This window comes from Nerophis lumbriciformis, linkage group LG37, assembly GCF_033978685.3.
Source record: "Nerophis lumbriciformis linkage group LG37, RoL_Nlum_v2.1, whole genome shotgun sequence".
NCBI lineage: Eukaryota > Metazoa > Chordata > Actinopteri > Syngnathiformes > Syngnathidae > Nerophis > Nerophis lumbriciformis.
In genome coordinates, this window is record NC_084584.2 from 3,904,734 (window position 1) to 3,926,136 (window position 21,403).

Here is a 21,403-nt window from a genome sequence, read left to right on the forward strand (position 1 = left end):
ACTGCATTTTTATTATTCACATGTGAATAATGCTGTATAATAGACTATTTATATTATTCTTCATGTGAATAATGCTGTATAATAGACTGTATTTATATTATTCACATGTGAATAATGCTGTATAATAGACTGTATTTATGTTATTCACATGTGAATAATGCTGTATAATAGACTATTTATTTCATTCACATGTGAATAATGCTGTATAATAGAATGTTTTATATTATTTACATGTGAATAATGCTGTATAATAGACTGTATTTATATTATTCACATGTGAATAATGCTGTATAATAGACTGTATTTATATTATTCTTCATGTGAATAATGCTGTATAATAGACTGTATTTATATTATTCAGATGTGAATAATGCTGTATAATAGACTGTATTTATTTCATTCACATGTGAATAATGCTGTATAATAGACTGTATTTATATTATTCACATGTGAATAATGCTGTATAATAGACTGTATATGTGAATAATGCTGTATAATAGACTGTATTTATATTATTCACATGTGAATAATGCTGTATAATAGACTGTATTTTTATTATTCACATGTGAATAATGCTGTATAATAGACTGTATTTATATTATTCTTCATGTGAATAATGCTGTATAATAGACTGTATTTATATTATTCACATGTGAATAATGCTGTATAATAGACTATTTATGTTGTTCACATGTGAATAATGCTGTATAATAGATTGTATTTATATTATTCACATGTGAATAATGCTGTATAATAGACTGTATTTATATTATTCACATGTGAATAATGCTGTATAATAGACTATTTATTTCATTCACATGTGAATAATGCTGTATAATAGACTGTATTTATATTATTCACATGTGAATAATGCTGTATAATAGACTGTATTTATATTATTCACATGTGAATAATGCTGTATAAAAGACTGTATTTATATTATTCACATGTGAATAATGCTGTATAATAGACTGTATTTATATTATTCACATGTGAATAATGCTGTATAATAGACTGTATTTATTTTATTCACATGTGAACAATGCTGTATAATAGAATGTTTTATATTATTCACATGTGAATAATGCTGTATAATAGACTGTATATGTGAATAATGCTGTATAATAGACTGTATTTATATTATTCACATGTGAATAATGCTGTATAATAGACGGTATTTATATTATTCACGTGTAAAAAATACCTAAGTGTTTATTGTCTATTGTGAGCGAACTGTGGTGCTGAATTTCCCCCAGGGATCAATAAAGTACTTTTATTTAACAAAATTGTCAGCATAATTTGATGTAAAAAAAATAATAAAATAAAATAAAAAAAATCAGTACACAAAATTCCGTTATATTAAATCAGTGTCCACAAAAAGCTTACATAATAAAGACACAAATTAACCTCCATACCAAACATTTTTCTTCCTGAATGCTTGCAAACTAAAAAAATAAACGGCTATTAAATATATTTATAAATATGTTTACATATACAGTATTGTAAATGTTGTTCATTTAAAAGAGGCATAACATATTAATGAACATTTGACATGTAAATGTGGGAGTATTTACCTGGTACATCACATGAATACATAAAACAATTGATTAAATACATATTTCAAAATACACAGTACATTTGAATATTTACATTATTTGCCTCTAAACTATCATTACCCTTTGGTATCGTGAGAAGCCATATTTTTTTCAATATATAGATTTTTTTACCTTCAGGACTCACCTTAAATTAGGGTCTCAATCATAAAAAAGTTAAAAAAAACAAGCCATATATATTATTATTTTTCAACGGTGTCCAAAGTGCGGCCCGCGGCTAATTTTTGAACGACCCGCGGCACATTCTAACAATATAAATGTTACAAATAAGTCATATAATAATTTGTGTATACGTTTTTAGTTCAGTGCTTAAATCTCTCGATCAACTTCGGGTTTATTTGTCAATATACGTGTTTGTTTTAATGTTTTATGCCCTGTTTTTATGGCAAAAACACAAAATATACAAACATTTCAAAGTATAATATTTGATGTGAAGCATTTAGAGCCTTGATTAGATCAGTAATTCATAACATAGTTCAAAATCAAATAAAATTTAGTAAAATTATTGCGGTTCCAAAACAGCCCCACTCATAAAAGTGTTAAAAATAGGTCAAACTTTTTTATTTTCTTAACTTTCAACGCTTAACTCTCTAGAACAACCTGAGATCTGTCGATTATATATTTTAATTTTGTTGTTATTTAAAAAAATAAAAAAATAAAAATAAAAAAAAAAATATGTGCACAGCATTGACTTATATGACCCAACCCAAACAACCTTCCTTAGTCATGGTGCAGAAAACAATTCAACCTGTGCAAAAATTCGACAAACATGGTTACACACACACAACACAACCTGCTCATTGAACTTTGTGGATATTATATAAAAAAAAAAGTTCAATCAGCATAAAAAAACTAAACTACACCCATTACAAGGGATTTTGGGAAAAATGTTAGCTGTTAATTTTACGGTAATATTCTGGCCACTGAACTCCCAGTTTTTATTTCCCGTAAAATATATAGTCATTTTTACAGTGAATTAATGTCAATGTTTACTGTAAAATTACGGTGTTTTTTACTGTGAATGGAAAAACTGTACCACTTTTATTTCTACATTGCATATGTTTATGATTTGTCCAAATTCTTAACCAACAAAATTGAATAAATATGGCACTGAAAATGCTCTAAAATGGCTACATATGTATCTTTATGAAAAGACAACATTACATTTCTATTCATAATCCAAATTCTAACAGAGCTAACTTAATTTCTGGGGTTCCATTTTGGGACACCTATCATCTATCTCTAAATATATGAAAGATTTATGCTTGCAGATGATACCTAATGATTATTATCACGTCCTAATATTGACTCCTTGACAGGACAAGCAGATGAAGAACTGTAATATTTTGGGATGCTTTCAAAACTAACTATGATTTTTTAATATTTGGAGCCTTGATTAGATCAGTAATTCATAACACAGTTCAAAATAAAATAAAAATCGAGTAAAATTATTGCGGTTCCAAAACAGCCCCACTCATAAATTTTTTTAAAAATAGGTCAAACTTTTTTATTTTCTTAACTTTCAACGCTTAACTCTCTAGAACAACCTCAGATCTGTCGATTATATATTTTAATTTTGTTGTTATTTAAAAAAAAATAAAAATAAAAAAATATGTGCACAGCATTGACTTATATGACCCAACCCAAACAACCTTCCTTAGTCATGGTGCAGAAAACAATTCAACCTGTGCAAAAATTCGACAAACATGGTTACACACACAACACAACCTGCTCATTGAACTTTGTGGATATTATAAAAAAAAAAAGTCCAATCAGCATAAAAAAAATAAACTTCACCCATTAGAAGGGATGATGGGAAAAAATTTAGCTGCTTGATATTTCTGATTGATTGAAAAAACTTTAAGGAGGAAAGTAAACAACTCATATTTATATATCACACAACTTGTGTTCCCATGAGTTCAGGCTGCCCTGCGAGAAGACAAAAGCTGTCTTTGTTCTTATCAAGCAAAACGCTTGTAAACCTCCACTGTGTGTGACGTGGAGGTGTCGGTTTCTTTGATCTATTGGCCAGCCACAGGAAGACCTTGTCATGACCCGAGATCTACAAAGCAGAGAGGGAGCAGACCCGACCTCGCTCTGGGCACCTTTTCTTTAAACGGTTTATGACCGAGTGCGGCAGCCGTTTATGACCCCCTTCCCTTAGAAACAGCTGCAGCCATGTTATCAGGAAATGCTCAAATAAATGAGGAGGCGCGGAGCTCCCTCCTCAGAGCGTGGTGGGGGACTGTACGAGTGTGCAGCCCCAGACATTTGAATCCTGTCTCTGTCTGATTCCTTGCTTCTTGTCTTGTCTAATAGATGTCATGGGTGTTTGAACCTGACATATAGTTACTATGCACATACTTTTTTAATTAAAATGATATATGTTAAGTTTGATTTAACCTGTGGAACTCCCAAATTCTTCAAATCTGGGCCTAGCCTACCTAGGCCTCACTTCCTGTTTGACACTTTTTGAAAATCATGGCGCTTAAAAAACAAAACAAGGTGTTTACAGGGCAGGCGTTTCCCACGGTCACGTTTGGCGTCCTTCCTGTGCGCAGAATGGCGTCTCCCCACGATCGCAGCGGGAGGGTCGAGGACGGCGAGGACGACCCCGTGGACCGCATGATCTCCCGCACGGGCTGCGCCGAGCTGCACTACGCCGTGCAGGAGTGCATGGCCGAGCGCCAGGACTGGCGGGCGTGTCAGGACCACGTGCGCGCCTTCAAGGCCTGCATGCTGGACTACCAGCAGACGCGCGCGGAGGAACTGAGGCGGCGGTCGGCGAGCACGGAGACCACGCCCGGCTAAGAGAGCCAACACACACTGGAGGTGTGTTTCGTATTTGCTTGAATCATTTCACGCTGCGTCGCCACAATAGACTACCGTATCATCCAGGCTGGTGCTGGTTGTCTTGGCGACGCACAACAGCCAATCAAAGTCGCGTTTACCACTTTTGTGGAACAAGTCGGTTGTTCTTCATCTGCTTGTCCTGTCAAGGAGTCAATATTAGGAAGTGATAATAATCATAAGGTATCATCTGCAAACATGAATCTTTGATATACTTTCGAGATAGATGATAGGTGTCCCAAAATGGAACCCCAGAAATTAAGTTAGCTCTGTTGGAATTTGGATTATGAATAGAAATGTAATGTTGTCTTTTCATAAAGATACATATGTAGCCATTTTAGAGCATTTTCAGTGCCATATTTATTCAATTTTGTTGGTTAAGAATTTGGACAAATCATAAACATATGCAATGTAGAAATAAAAGTTTCTCCATTCGCGGTAATTCAGAGTAAAAAAACACCGTAATTTTACGGTAAACATTGACAGTAATTCACTGTAAAAATGACTATTTTACAGAAAATAAAAACGGGGAGTTCAGTGGCCAGAATATTACCGAAAAATAACATTGGTACTGTTTTTACATTTCCAGTTATTCGTAGTAATTTTTACGATAAAATTCCGATTTTACAGTAAAAACTGGCAGCTAAGTCGCCAGAATTTAAACGTAAAAAAAACCCCAGTGGAATTTACAGTAATTCATAGTAAAAACTATCGTCACTTTACGATAAAAGTCTGACTACTGACCTACCGGTGTTTTTACTGTAAAAATTGGCATATTTTTCAGATTTCCGTTTATAGTGTTAAAAAAAAATTCCGATTTTACAGTAAAAACTGGCAGCTCAGTCGCCAGAATTTAAACGTTAAAAAAAACACAGTGGAATTTACAGTAATTCATAGTAAAAACTATCGTCACTTTACGATAAAATTCTGACTACTGACCTACCGGTGTTTTTACTGTAAAAATTGGCATATTTTTCAGATTTCCGTTTATAGTGTTAAAAAAAAATTCAGATTTTACAGTTAAAACTTTTATAGAATGTGATAATAATCATAAGGTATCATCTGCAAACATAAATCTTTAATATACTTTAGAGATAGATGATAGGTGTCCCAAAATGGAACCCCAGAAATTAAGTTAGCTCTGTTAGAATTTGGATTATGAATAGAAATGTAATGTTGTCTTTCCATAAAGATACATATGTAGCCATTTTAGAGCATTTTCAGTGCCATATTTATTCAATTTTGTTGGTTAAGAATTTGGACAAATCATAAACATATGCAATGTAGAAATAAAAGTTTTTCCATTCGCAGTAATTCAGAGTAAAAAACACCGTAATTTTACGGTAAACATTGACATTAATTCACTGTAAAAATGACTATATTTTACAGAAAATAAAAACTGGGAGTTCAGTGGCCAGAATTTTACCGTAAAATGAACAGTGGTACTGTTTTTACATTTCCATTTATTTGTAGTAATTTTACGATAAAATTCCGATTTTACAGTAAAAACTGGCAGCTAAGTCGCCAGAATTTAAACGTAAAAAAAAGTTTTTAAATTTACAGTAATTCGAAGTAAAAACTATCGTCACTTTACGATAAAATTCTGACTACTGACCTACCGGTGTTTTTACTGTAAAAGTTGGCATATTTTTCAGATTTCCGTTTATAGTGTTAAAAAAAAATTCCGATTTTACAGTAAAAACTGGCAGCTCAGTCGCCAGAATTTAAACGTTAAAAAAAACACAGTGGAATTTACAGTAATTCATAGTAAAAACTATCGTCACTTTACGATAAAATTCTGACTACTGACCTCTACCGGTGTTTTTACTGTAAAAATTGGCATATTTTTCAGATTTCCGTTTATAGTGTTAAAAATTTTTTTCGATTTTACAGTAAAAACTGGCAGCTCAGTCGCCAGAATTTAAACGTTAAAAAAAACACAGTGGAATTTACAGTAATTCATAGTAAAAACTATCGTCACTTTACGATAAAATTCTGACTACTGACCTACCGGTGTTTTTACTGTAAAAATTGGCATATTTTTCAGATTTCCGTTTATAGTGTTAAAAAAAATTCCGATTTTACAGTAAAAACTGGCAGCTAAGTTGCCAGAATTTAAACGTAAAAAAAAAAACAGTGGAATTTACAGTAATTCATAGTAAAAACTATCGTCACTTTACGATAAAATTCTGACTACTGACCTACCGGTGTTTTTACTGTAAAAGTTGGCATATTTTTCAGATTTCCGTTTATAGTGTTAAAAAAAAATTCCGATTTTACAGTAAAAACTGGCAGCTCAGTCGCCAGAATTTAAACGTTAAAAAAAACACAGTGGAATTTACAGTAATTCATAGTAAAAACTATCGTCACTTTACGATAAAATTCTGACTACTGACCTACCGGTGTTTTTACTGTAAAAATTGGCATATTTTTCAGATTTCCGTTTATAGTGTTAAAAAAAAATTCCGATTTTACAGTAAAAACTGGCAGCTCAGTCGCCAGAATTTAAACGTTAAAAAAAACACAGTGGAATTTACAGTAATTCATAGTAAAAACTATCGTCACTTTACGATAAAATTCTGACTACTGACCTACCGGTGTTTTTACTGTAAAAATTGGCATATTTTTCAGATTTCCGTTTATAGTGTTAAAAAAAAATTCAGATTTTACAGTTAAAACTTTTATAGAATGTGATAATAATCATAAGGTATCATCTGCAAACATAAATCTTTAATATACTTTAGAGATAGATGATAGGTGTCCCAAAATGGAACCCCAGAAATTAAGTTAGCTCTGTTAGAATTTGGATTATGAATAGAAATGTAATGTTGTCTTTCCATAAAGATACATATGTAGCCATTTTAGAGCATTTTCAGTGCCATATTTATTCAATTTTGTTGGTTAAGAATTTGGACAAATCATAAACATATGCAATGTAGAAATAAAAGTTTTTCCATTCGCAGTAATTCAGAGTAAAAAACACCGTAATTTTACGGTAAACATTGACATTAATTCACTGTAAAAATTACTATATTTTACAGAAAATAAAAACTGGGAGTTCAGTGGCCAGAATTTTACCGTAAAATGAACAGTGGTACTGTTTTTACATTTCCATTTATTTGTAGTAATTTTACGATAAAATTCCGATTTTACAGTAAAAACTGGCAGCTAAGTCGCCAGAATTTAAACGTAAAAAAAAGTTTTTAAATTTACAGTAATTCGAAGTAAAAACTATCGTCACTTTACGATAAAATTCTGACTACTGACCTACCGGTGTTTTTACTGTAAAAGTTGGCATATTTTTCAGATTTCCGTTTATAGTGTTAAAAAAAAATTCCGATTTTACAGTAAAAACTGGCAGCTCAGTCGCCAGAATTTAAACGTTAAAAAAAACACAGTGGAATTTACAGTAATTCATAGTAAAAACTATCGTCACTTTACGATAAAATTCTGACTACTGACCTCTACCGGTGTTTTTACTGTAAAAATTGGCATATTTTTCAGATTTCCGTTTATAGTGTTCAAATTTTTTTTCGATTTTACAGTAAAAACTGGCAGCTCAGTCGCCAGAATTTAAACGTTAAAAAAAACACAGTGGAATTTACAGTAATTCATAGTAAAAACTATCGTCACTTTACGATAAAATTCTGACTACTGACCTACCGGTGTTTTTACTGTAAAAATTGGCATATTTTTCAGATTTCCGTTTATAGTGTTAAAAAAAATTCCGATTTTACAGTAAAAACTGGCAGCTAAGTTGCCAGAATTTAAACGTAAAAAAAAAAACAGTGGAATTTACAGTAATTCATAGTAAAAACTATCGTCACTTTACGATAAAATTCTGACTACTGACCTACCGGTGTTTTTACTGTAAAAGTTGGCATATTTTTCAGATTTCCGTTTATAGTGTTAAAAAAAAATTCCGATTTTACAGTAAAAACTGGCAGCTCAGTCGCCAGAATTTAAACGTTAAAAAAAACACAGTGGAAGTTACAGTAATTCATAGTAAAAACTATCGTCACTTTACGATAAAATTCTGACTACTGACCTACCGGTGTTTTTACTGTAAAAATTGGCATATTTTTCAGATTTCCGTTTATAGTGTTAAAAAAAAATTCCGATTTTACAGTAAAAACTGGCAGCTCAGTCGCCAGAATTTAAACGTTAAAAAAAACACAGTGGAATTTACAGTAATTCATAGTAAAAACTATCGTCACTTTACGCAAAAATTCTGACTACTGAGCTACCAGTGTTTTTACTGTAAAAGTTGGCATATTTTTCAGATTTTCGTTTATAGTGTTAAAAAAAAAGTCCGATTTTCCAGTTAAAACTTTTTTAGAATGTGATAATATTCATAAGGTATCATCTGCAAACATGAATCTTTGATATACTTTAGAGATAGATGATAGGTGTCCCAAAATGGAACCCCAGAAATTAAGTTAGCTCTTTTGGAATTTGGATTATGAATAGAAATGTAATGTTGTCTTTTCATAAAGATACATATGTAGCCATTTTAGAGCATTTTCAGTGCCATATTTATTCAATTTTGTTGGTTAAGAATTTGGACAAATCATAAACATACGCAATGTAGACATAAAAGTGGTACAGTTTTTCCAATCGCAGTAATTCAGAGTAAAAAACACCGTAATTTTACGGTAAACATTGACAGTAATTCACTGTAAAAATGACTATATATTTTACAGAAAATAAAAACGGGGAGTTCAGTGGCCAGAAATTTTCCGTAAAATTAACATTGGTACGGTTTTTACATTTCCAGTTATTCGTAGTAATTTTACGATAAAATTCTGATTTTACAGTAAAAACTGGCAGCTCAGTCACCAGAATTTAAACGTAAAAAAAAAAACAGTGGAATTTACAGTAATTCATAGTAAAAACTATCGTCACTTTACGATAAAATTCTGACTACTGACCTACCGGTGTTTTTACTGTAAAAATTGGCAGATTTTTCAGATTTTCGTTTATAGTGTTAAAAAAAAGTCAGATTTTACAGTTAAAACTTTTTTAGAATGTGATAATAATCATAAGGTATCATCTGCAAACATAAATCTTTGATATACTTTAGAGATAGATGATAGGTGTCCCAAAATGGAACCCCAGAAATTAAGTTAGCTCTGTTAGAATTTGGATTATGAATAGAAATGTAATGTTGTCTTTTCATAAAAATACATATGTAGCCATTTTAGAGCATTTTCAGTGCCATATTTATTCAATTATGTTGGTTAAGAATTTGGACAAATCATAAACATATGCAATGTAGAAATAAAAGTTTTTCCATTCGCAGTAATTCAAAGTACAAAAAAACACTGTATTTTTACGGTAAACATTGACAGTAATTCACTGTAAAAATGACAATATATATTACTAGAAATAAAAACTGTGAGTTCAGTGGGCAGAATTTTACCGTAAAATTAACATTGGTACTGTTTTTACATTTCCAGTTATTCGTAGTAATTTTTACGATAAAATTCCGATTTTACAGTAAAAACTGGCAGCTAAGTCGCCAGAATTTAAACGTAAAAGAAAAACCTGTGGAATTGTTTTTAAATTTACAGTAATTCCTAGTAAAAACTATCGTCACTTTACGATAAAATTCTGACTACTGAGCTACCAGTGTTTTTACTGTAAAATCTCGATTTTTGTATAAATTGGCATATTTTTCAGATTTTCGTTTATAGTGTTAAAAAAAAGTCAGATTTTACAGTTAAAACTTTTTTACAGTGTGATAATAATCATAAGGTATCATCTGCAAACATGAATCTTTGATGTATATTTTAGAGATAGATGATAGGTGTCCCAAAATGGAACCGCAGAAATTAAGTTAGCTCTGTTAGAATTTGGATTATGAATAGAAATGTAATGTTGTCTTTTCATAAAGATACATATGTAGCCATTTTAGAGCATTTTCAGTGCCATATTTATTCAATTTTGTTGGTTAAGAATTTGGACAAATCATAAACATATGCAATGTAGAAATAAAAGTTTTTCCATTCGCGGTAATTCAGAGTAAAAAACACCGTAATTTTACGGTAAACATTGACATTAATTCACTGTAAAAATGACTATATATTTTACAGAAAATACAAACAGGGGGTTCAGTGGCCAGAAATTTTCCGTAAAATTAACATTGGTACTGTTTTTACATTTCCAGTTATTCGTAGTAATTTTTACGATAAAATTCCGATTTTACAGTAAAAACTGGCAGCTAAGTCGCCAGAATTTAAACGTAAAAAAAAAACAGTGGAATTTACAGTAATTCATAGTAAAAACTATCGTCACTTTACGATACAATTCTGACTACTGACCTACCGGTGTTTTTACTGTAAAAGTTGGCATATTTTTCAGATTTTCGTTTATAGTGTTAAAAAAAAAATTCCGATTTTACAGTAAAAACTGGCAGCTCAGTCGCCAGAATTTAAACGTTAAAAAAAACACAGTGGAATTTACAGTAATTCATAGTAAAAACTATCGTCACTTTACGATAAAATTCTGACTACTGACCTACCGGTGTTTTTACTGTAAAAATTGGCATATTTTTCAGATTTCCGTTTATAGTGTTAAAAAAAAAGTCAGATTTTACAGTTAAAACTTTTTTAGAGTGTGATAATAATCATAAGGTATCATCTGCAAACATGAATCTTTGATATACTTTAGAGATAGATGATAGGTGTCCCAAAATGGAACCCCAGAAATTAAGTTAGCTCTGTTAGAATTTGGATTATGAATAGAAATGTAATGTTGTCTTTTCATAAAGATACATATGTAGCCATTTTAGAGCATTTTCAGTGCCATATTTATTCAATTTTGTTGGTTAAGAATTTGGACAAATCATAAACATACGCAATGTAGAAATAAAAGTGGTACAGTTTTTCCATTCGCAGTAATTCAGAGTAAAAAACACTGTAATTTTACGGTAAACATTGACATTAATTCACTGTAAAAATGACTATATATTTTTCGGGAAATAAAAACTGTGAGTTCAGTGGCCAGAATTTTACCGTAAAATTAACATTGGTACTGTTTTTACATTTCCAGTTATTCGTAGTAATTTTACGATAAAATTCCGATTTTACAGTAAAAACTGGCAGCTAAGTCGCCAGAATTTAAACGTAAAAAAAAACAACTGTGGAATTGTTTTTAAATTTACAGTAATTCGTAGTAAAAACTATCGTCACTTTACGATAAAATTCTGACTACTGAGCTACCAGTGTTTTTACTGTAAAATCTCGATTTTTATACAAGTTGGCATATTTTTCAGATTTCCGTTTATAGTGTTAAAAAAAAATTCAGATTTTACAGTTAAAACTTTTTTAGAGTGTGATAATAATCATAAGGTATCATCTGCAAACATGAATCTTTGATATACTTTAGAGATAGATGATAGGTGTCCCAAAATGGAACCCCAGAAATTAAGTTAGCTCTGTTAGAATTTGGATTATGAATAGAAATGTAATGTTGTCTTTTCATAAAGATACATATGTAGCCATTTTAGAGCATTTTCAGTGCCATATTTATTCAATTTTGTTGGTTAAGAATTTGGACAAATCATAAACATATGCAATGTAGAAATAAAAGTTTTTCCATTCGCAGTAATTCAGAGTAAAAAAAAACACTGTATTTTTACGGTAAACATTGACATTAATTCACTGTAAAAATGACAATATATATTACTAGAAATAAAAACTGTGAGTTCAGCGGCCAGAATTTTACCGTAAAATTAACAGTGGTACTGTTTTTACATTTCCAGTTATTCGTAGTAATTTTACGATAAAATTCCGATTTTACAGTAAAAACTGGCAGCTAAGTCGCCAGAATTTCAACGTAAAAAAAACCCAGTGGAATTTACAGTAATTCATAGTAAAAACTATCGTCACTTTACGATAAAATTCTGACTACTGACCTACTGGTGTTTTTACTGTAAAAGTTGGCATATTTTTCAGATTTTCGTTTATAGTGTTAAAAAAAAATTCCGATTTTACAGTAAAAACTGGCAGCTAAGTCGCCAGAATTTAAACGTAAAAAAAAACACAGTGGAATTTACAGTAATTCATAGTAAAAACTATCGTCACTTTACGATAAAATTCTGACTACTGACCTACCGGTGTTTTTACTGTAAAAATTGGCATATTTTTCAGATTTTCGTTTATAGTGTTAAAAAAAAGTCAGACTTTACAGTTAAAACTTTTTAGAATGTGATAATAATCATAAGGTATCATCTGCAAACATAAATCTTTAATATACTTTAGAGATAGATGATAGGTGTCCCAAAATGGAACCCCAGAAATTAAGTTAGCTCTGTTAGAATTTGGATTATGAATAGAAATGTAATGTTGTCTTTTCATAAAGATACATATGTAGCCATTTTAGAGCATTTTCAGTGCCATATTTATTACATTTTGTTGGTTAAGAATTTGGACAAATCATAAACATACGCAATGTAGAAATAAAAGTGGTACAGTTTTTCCATTCGCAGTAATTTAGAGTAAAAAACACCGTAATTTTACGGTAAACATTGACAGTAATTGACTGTAAAAATCACTATATTTTACAGAAAATAAAAACTGGGAGTTCAGTGGCCAGAATTTTACCGTAAAATGAACAGTGGTACTGTTTTTACGTTTCCAGTTATTCGTAGTAATTTTTACGATACAATTCCGATTTTACAGTAAAAACTGGCAGCTAAGTCGCCAAAATTTAAACGTAAAAAAAACAAACTGTGGAATTGTTTTTAAATTTACAGTAATTCGTAGTAAAAACTATCGTCACTTTACGCTAAAATTCTGACTACTGAGCTACCAGTTTTTTTACTGTAAAATCTCGATTTTTATACAAGTTGGCATATTTTTCAGATTTCCGTTCAGTGTTAAAAAAAAATTCAGATTTTACAGTTAAAACTTTTTTTAGAGTGTGATAATAATCATAAGGTATCATCTGCAAACATGAATCTTTGATATACTTTAGAGATAGATGATAGGTGTCCCAAAATGGAACTCCAGAAATTAAGTTAGCTCTGTTAGAATTTGGATTATGAATAGAAATGTAATGTTGTCTTTTCATAAAGATACATATGTAGCCATTTTAGAGCATTTTCAGTGCCATATTTATTCAATTATGTTGGTTAAGAATTTGGACAAATCATAAACATATGCAATGTAGAAATAAAAGTTTTTCCGTTCGCGGTAATTCAGAGTAAAAAACACCGTAATTTTACGGTAAACATTGACATTAATTCACTGTAAAAATGACTATATATTTTTCGGGAAATAAAAACTGTGAGTTCAGTGGCCAGAATTTTACCGTAAAATTAACATTGGTACTGTTTTTACATTTCCAGTTATTCGTAGTAATTTTTACGATAAAATTCCGATTTTACAGTAAAAACTGGCAGCTAAGTCGCCAGAATTTAAACGTAAAAAAAAAACCCTGTGGAATTGTTTTTAAATTTACAGTAATTCGTAGTAAAAACTATCGTCACTTTACGATAAAATTCTGACTACTGAGCTACCAGTGTTTTTACTGTAAAATCTCGATTTTTATACAAGTTGGCATATTTTTCAGATTTCCGTTTATAGTGTTAAAAAAAAAGTCAGATTTTCCAGTTAAAACTTTTTTAGAGTGTGATAATAATCATAAGGTATCATCTGCAAACATGAATCTTTGATATACTTTAGAGATAGATGATAGGTGTCCCAAAATGGAACCCCAGAAATTAAGTTAGCTTTGTTAGAATTTGGATTATGAATAGAAATGTAATGTTGTCTTTTCATAAAGATTCATATGTAGCCATTTTAGAGCATTTTCATTGCCATATTTATTCAATTATGTTGGTTAAGAATTTGGACAAATCATAAACATACGCAATGTAGAAATAAAAGTGGTACAGTTTTTCCATTCGCAGTAATTCAGAGTAAAAAACACCGTAATTTTACAGTAAACATTGACATTAATTCACTGTAAAAATGACTATATATTTTTCGGGAAATAAAAACTGTGAGTTCAGTGGCCAGAATTTTACCGTAAAATTAACATTGGTACTGTTTTTACATTTCCAGTTATTCGTAGTAATTTTTACGATAAAATTCCGATTTTACAGTAAAAACTGGCAGCTCAGTCGCCAGAATTTAAACGTAAATTTTTTTTGACAGTAATTCGTAGTAAAAACTATCGTCACTTTACGATAAAATTCTGACTACTGAGCTACCAGTGTTTTTACCGTAAAATCTCGATTTTTATACAAGTTGGCATATTTTTCAGATTTCCGTTTATAGTGTAAAAAAAAGTCAGATTTTACAGTTAAAACCTTTTTAGAGTGTGATAATAATCATAAGGTATCATCTGCAAACATGAATCTTTGATATACTTTCGAGATAGATGATAGGTGTCCCAAAATGGAACCGCAGAAATTAAGTTAGCTCTGTTAGAATTTGGATTATGAATAGAAATGTAATGTTGTCTTTTCATAAAGATTCATATGTAGCCATTTTAGAGCATTTTCAGTGCCATATTTATTCAATTATGTTGGTTAAGAATTTGGACAAATCATAAACATATGCAATGTGGAAATAAAAGTGGTACAGTTTTTCCATTCGCAGTAATTCAGAGTAAAAAAAACACCGTAATTTTACGGTAAACATTGACAGTAATTGACTGTAAAAATGACTATATTTTACAGAAAATAAAAACTGGGAGTTCAGTGGCCAGAATTTTACCGTAAAATTAACAGTGGTACTGTTTTTACAGTTCGTTATTCGTAGTAATTTTACGATAAAATTCCGATTTTACAGTAAAAACTGGCAGCTAAGTCGCCAGAATTTAAACGTAAAAAAAAAAACTGTGGAATTGTTTTTAAATTTACAGTAATTCGTAGTTAAAACTATCGTCACTTTACGCTAAAATTCTGACTACTGAGCTACCAGTGTTTTTACTGTAAAATCTCGATTTTTATACAAGTTGGCATATTTTTCAGATTTTCGTTTATAGTGTAAAAAAAAAGTCAGATTTTCCAGTTAAAACTTTTTTAGAGTGTGATAATAATCATAAGGTATCATCTGCAAACATGAATCTTTGGTATACTTTCGAGATAGATGATAGGTGTCCCTTTGTTAGAATTTGGATTATGAATAGAAATGTAATGTAATGTCTTTTCATAAAGATACATATGTAGCCATTTTAGAGCATTTTCAGTGCCATGTTTATTAAATTTTGTTGGTTAAGAATTTGGACAAATCATAAACATATGCAATGTAGAAATAAAAGTTTTTCCATTCGCAGTAATTCAGAGTAAAAAACACCGTAATTTTACGGTAAACATTGACAGTAATTCACTGTAAAAATGACAATATATATTACTAGAAATAAAAACTGAGTTCAGTGGCCAGAATATTACCGTAAAATTAACATTGGTACTGTTTTTACATTTCCAGTTATTCGTAGTAATTTTACGATAAAATTCCGATTTTACAGTCAAAACTGGCAGCTAAGTCGCCAGAATTTAAATGAAAAAAAAAGTTTTTAAATTTACAGTAATTCGTAGTAAAAACGATCGTCACTTAACGATAAAATTCTGACTACTGAGCTACCGGTGTTTTTACTGTAAAAGTTGGCATATTTTTCAGATTTCCGTTTATAGTGTTAAAAAAAAAGTCAGATTTTACAGTTAAAACTTTTTTAGAGTGTGATAATAATCATAAGGTATCATCTGCAAACATGAATCTTTGATATACTTTAGAGATAGATGATAGGTGTCCCAAAATGGAACCCCAGAAATTAAGTTATCTCTGTTAGAATTTGGATTATGAATAGAAATGTAATGTTGTCTTTTCATAAAGATACATATGTAGCCATTTTAGAGCATTTTCAGTGCCATATTTATTCAATTTTGTTGGTTAAGAATTTGGACAAATCATAAACATATGCAATGTAGAAATAAAAGTGGTACAGTTTTTCCATTCGCGGTAATTCAGAGTAAAAAACACCGTAATTTTACGGTAAACATTGACAGTAATTCACTGTAAAAATGACAATATATATTACAGAAAATAAAAACTGGGAGTTCAGTGGCCAGAATTTTACCGTAAAATGAACAGTGGTACTGTTTTTACATTTCCAGTTATTCGTAGTAATTTTACGATAAAATTCCGATTTTACAGTAAAAACTGGCAGCTAAGTCGCCAGAATTTAAACGTAAAAAACAACAACTGTGGAATTGTTTTTAAATTTACAGTAATTCGTAGTAAAAACTATCGTCACTTTACGATAAAATTCTGACTACTGAGCTACCAGTGTTTTTACTGTAAAATCTCGATTTTTATACAAGTTGGCATATTTTTCAGATTTCCGTTTATAGTGTTAAAAAAAAGTCAGATTTTACAGTTAAAACTTTTTTAGAGTGTGATAATAATCATAAGGTATCATCTGCAAACATGAATCTTTGATATACTTTAGAGATAGATGATAGGTGTCCCAAAATGGAACCCCAGAAATTAAGTTAGCTCTGTTAGAATTTGGATTATGAATAGAAATGTAATGTTGTCTTTTCATAAAGATACATATGTAGCCATTTTAGAGCATTTTCAGTGCCATATTTATTCAATTTTGTTGGTTAAGAATTTGGACAAATCATAAACATATGCAATGTAGAAATAAAAGTGGTACAGTTTTTCCATTCGCGGTAATTCAGAGTAAAAAACACCGTAATTTTACGGTAAACATTGACAGTAATTCACTGTAAAAATGACAATATATATTACAGAAAATAAAAACTGGGAGTTCAGTGGCCAGAATTTTACCGTAAAATGAACAGTGGTACTGTTTTTACATTTCCAGTTATTCGTAGTAATTTTACGATAAAATTCCGATTTTACAGTAAAAACTGGCAGCTAAGTCGCCAGAATTTAAACGTAAAAAACAACAACTGTGGAATTGTTTTTAAATTTACAGTAATTCGTAGTAAAAACTATCGTCACTTTACGATAAAATTCTGACTACTGAGCTACCAGTGTTTTTACTGTAAAATCTCGATTTTTATACAAGTTGGCATATTTTTCAGATTTCCGTTTATAGTGTTAAAAAAAAGTCAGATTTTACAGTTAAAACTTTTTTAGAGTGTGATAATAATCATAAGGTATCATCTGCAAACATGAATCTTTGATATACTTTAGAGATAGATGATAGGTGTCCCAAAATGGAACCCCAGAAATTAAGTTAGCTCTGTTAGAATTTGGATTACGAATATAAATGTAATATTGTCTTTTCATAATGATACATATGTAGCCATTTTAGAGCATTTTCAGTGCCATATTTATTCAATTTTGTTGGTTAAGAATTTGGACAAATCACAAACATATGCAATGTAGAAATATAAGTTTTTCCATTCGCAGTAATTCAGAGTAAAAAAAAACACTGTATTTTTACGGTAAACATTGACAGTAATTCCCTGGAAAAATGACCATTTATTTTACAGAAAATAAAAACTGGGAGTTCAGTGGCCAGAATTTTACCGTAAAATGAACAGTGGTACTGTTTTTACATTTCCAGTTATTCGTAGTAATTTTACGATAAAATTCAGATTTTACAGTAAAAACTGGCAGCTAAGTCGCCAGAATTTAAACGTAAAAAAAACAAACTGTGGAATTGTTTTTAGATTTACAGTAATTCGTAGTAAAAACTATTGTCACTTTACGATAAAATTCTGACTACTGAGCTACCAGTGTTTTTACTGTAAAATCTCGATTTTTATACAAGTTGGTATATTTTTCAGATTTCCGTTTATAGTGTCAAAAAAAAGTCAGATTTTACAGTTAAAACTTTTTCAGAATGTGATAATAATCATAAGGTATCATCTGCAAACATGAATCTTTGATATACTTTAGAGATAGATGATAGGTGTCCCAAAATGGAACCCCAGAAATTAAGTTAGCTCTGTTAGAATTTGTATTATGAATAGAAATGTAATGTTGTCTTTTCATAAAGATACATATGTAGCCATTTTAGAGCATTTTCAGTGCCATATTTATTCCATTTTGTTGGTTAAGAATTTGGACAAATCATAAACATATGCAATGTAGAAATAAAAGTTTTTCCATTCGCAGTAATTCAAAGTAAAAAAAACACTGTATTTTTAAGGTAAACATTGACATTAATTCACTGTAAAAATGACTATATATTTTACAGAAAATAAAAACGGGGGGTTCAGTGGCCAGAAATTTTCCGTAAAATTAACATTGGTACTGTTTTTACATTTCCAGTTATTCGTAGTTATTTTTACGATAAAATTCAGATTTTACAGTAAAAACTGGCAGCTAAGTCGCCAGAATTCAAACGTAAAAAAAAAAATGTGGAATTGTTTTTAAATTTACAGTAATTCGTAGTAAAAACTATCGTCACCGACTACTGAGCTACCAGTGTTTTTACTGTAAAATCTCAATTTTTTTTTACAGTCTTGAGTAGCATACATTTAAAAAAAAAAGTTGGCACATTTTACAGTCAGAAACTGGCAGCTTAGTTGCCAGAATTTTACCATAGAAATAAGAGTGTTACCATTTTTAATTGGAGTAAAAAGATCGTACATTTTTACGTTAAAATTCTGGTGACTGAGCTGCTAGTTTTTTTACTTTCAAATATAGATTTTCTTTTATAGTCTTAAAAAATCAGATTTTACAGTTAAAACTTTTTTAGAGTGTGATAATAATCATAAGGTATCATCTGCAAACATGAATCTTTGATATACTTTAGAGATAGATGATAGGTGTCCCAAAATGGAACCCCAGAAATTAAGTTAGCTCTGTTAGAATTTGGATTATGAATAGAAATGTAATGTTGTCTTTCCATAAAGATACATATGTAGCCATTTTAGAGCATTTTCAGTGCCATATTTATTACATTTTGTTGGTTAAGAATTTGGACAAATCATAAACATATGCAATGTAGAAATAAAAGTTTCTCCATTCGCGGTAATTCAGAGTAAAAAAACACCGTAATTTTACGGTAAACATTGACAGTAATTCACTGTAAAAATGACTATTTTACAGAAAATAAAAACGGGGAGTTCAGTGGCCAGAATATTACCGAAAAATAACATTGGTACTGTTTTTACATTTCCAGTTATTCGTAGTAATTTTACGATAAAATTCCGATTTTACAGTAAAAACTGGCAGCTAAGTTGCCAGAATTTAAATGTAAAAAAAAGTTTTTAAATTTACAGTAATTCGTAGTAAAAATGATCGTCACTTTACGCTAAAATTCTGACTACTGAGCTACCGGTGTTTTTACTGTAAAAGTTGGCATATTTTTCAGATTTTCGTTTATAGTGTTAAAAAAAAGTCAGACTTTACAGTTAAAACTTTTTTAGAGTGTGATAATAATCATAAGGTATCATCTGCAAACATGAATCTTTGATATACTTTAGAGATAGATGATAGGTGTCCCAAAATGGAACCCCAGAAATTAAGTTAGCTCTGTTATAATTTGGATTGTGAATAGAAATGTAATGTTGTCTTTTCATAAAGATACATATGTAGCCATTTTAGAGCATTTTCAGTGCCATATTTATTACATTTTGTTGGTTAAGAATTTGGACAAATCACAAACATATGCAATGTAGAAATATAAGTTTTTCCATTCGCGGTAATTCAGAGTAAAAAAAAACACTGTATTTTTACGGTAAACATTGACATTAATTCACTGTAAAAATGACTATATATTTTACAGAAAATAAAAACGGGGGGTTCAGTGGCCAGAATTTTACCGTAAAATTAACATTGGTACTGTTTTTACATTTCCAGTTATTCGTAGTAATTTTACGATAAAATTCCGATTTTACAGTAAAAACTGGCAGCTAAGTCGCCAGAATTTAAACGTAAAAAAAACCCAGTGGAATTTACAGTAATTCATAGTAAAAACTATCGTCACTTTACGATAAAAGTCTGACTACTGAGCTACCAGTGTTTTTACTGTAAAATCTCGATTTTTATACAAGTTGGCATATTTTTCAGATTTTAGTTTATAGTGTTAAAAAAAAGTCAGATTTTACAGTTAAAACTTTTTTAGAGTGTGATAATAATCATAAGGTATCATCTGCAAACATGAATCTTTGATATATTTTAGAGATAGATGATAGGTGTCCCAAAATGGAACCCCAGAAATTAAGTTAGCTCTGTTAGAATTTGGATTATGAATAGAAATGTAATGTTGTCTTTCCATAAAGATACGTATGTAGCCATTTTAGAGCATTTTCAGTGCCATATTTATTCAATTATGTTGGTTAAGAATTTGGACAAATCATAAACATATGCAATGTAGAAATAAAAGTTTTTCCATTCGCAGTAATTCAAAGTAAAAAAAAACACTGTATTTTTACAGTAAACATTGACATTAATTCACTGTAAAAATGACTATATATTTTACAGAATATAAAAACGGGGAGTTCAGTGGCCAGAAATTTTACCGTAAAATTAACAGTGGTACTGTTTTTACATTTCCAGTTATTCGTAGTAATTTTACGATAAAATTCCGATTTCACAGTAAAAACTGGCAGCTAAGTCGCCAGAATTTAAATGTAAAAAAAAGTTTTTAAATTTACAGTAATTCGTAGTAAAAACGATCGTCACTTTACGCTAAAATTCTGACTACTGACCTACCGGTGTTTTTACTGTAAAAGTTGGCATATTTTTCAGATTTCCGTTTATAGTGTTAAAAAAAAAGTCTGATTTTACAGTTAAAACTTTTTTAGAGTGTGATAATAATCATAAGGTATCATCTGCAAACATGAATCTTTGATATACTTTAGAGATAGATGATAGGTGTCCCAAAATGGAACCCCAGAAATTAAGTTAGCTCTGTTAGAATTTGGATTATGAATAGAAATGTAATGTTGTATTTTCATAAAGATACATATGTAGCCATTTTAGAGCATTTTCAGTGCC

At 30.2% G+C, this 21,403-nt stretch overlaps 1 protein-coding gene across 3 annotated transcripts in view; it reads left to right on the top strand.

Moving 5' to 3' along the window:
* coa4 (cytochrome c oxidase assembly factor 4 homolog) overlaps nt 1-21,403 on the top strand; it is a 57,712-nt gene that overhangs the window by 5,901 nt on the left and 30,408 nt on the right. For 2 of the 3 annotated variants that reach the window (XR_012049359.1, XM_061931215.2), the window contains exon 2: nt 4,175-4,445. Coding sequence is in view for 1 of the 3 variants with exons in the window: in XM_061931215.2 (XP_061787199.2) it covers nt 4,176-4,424 (249 nt within the window). In the remaining 2 variants the exon portion in view is untranslated. Of the gene's footprint in view, nt 1-4,128; nt 4,446-21,403 lie in introns of all 3 variants that reach the window. The other variant, XR_012049360.1, reaches the window with a different exon arrangement.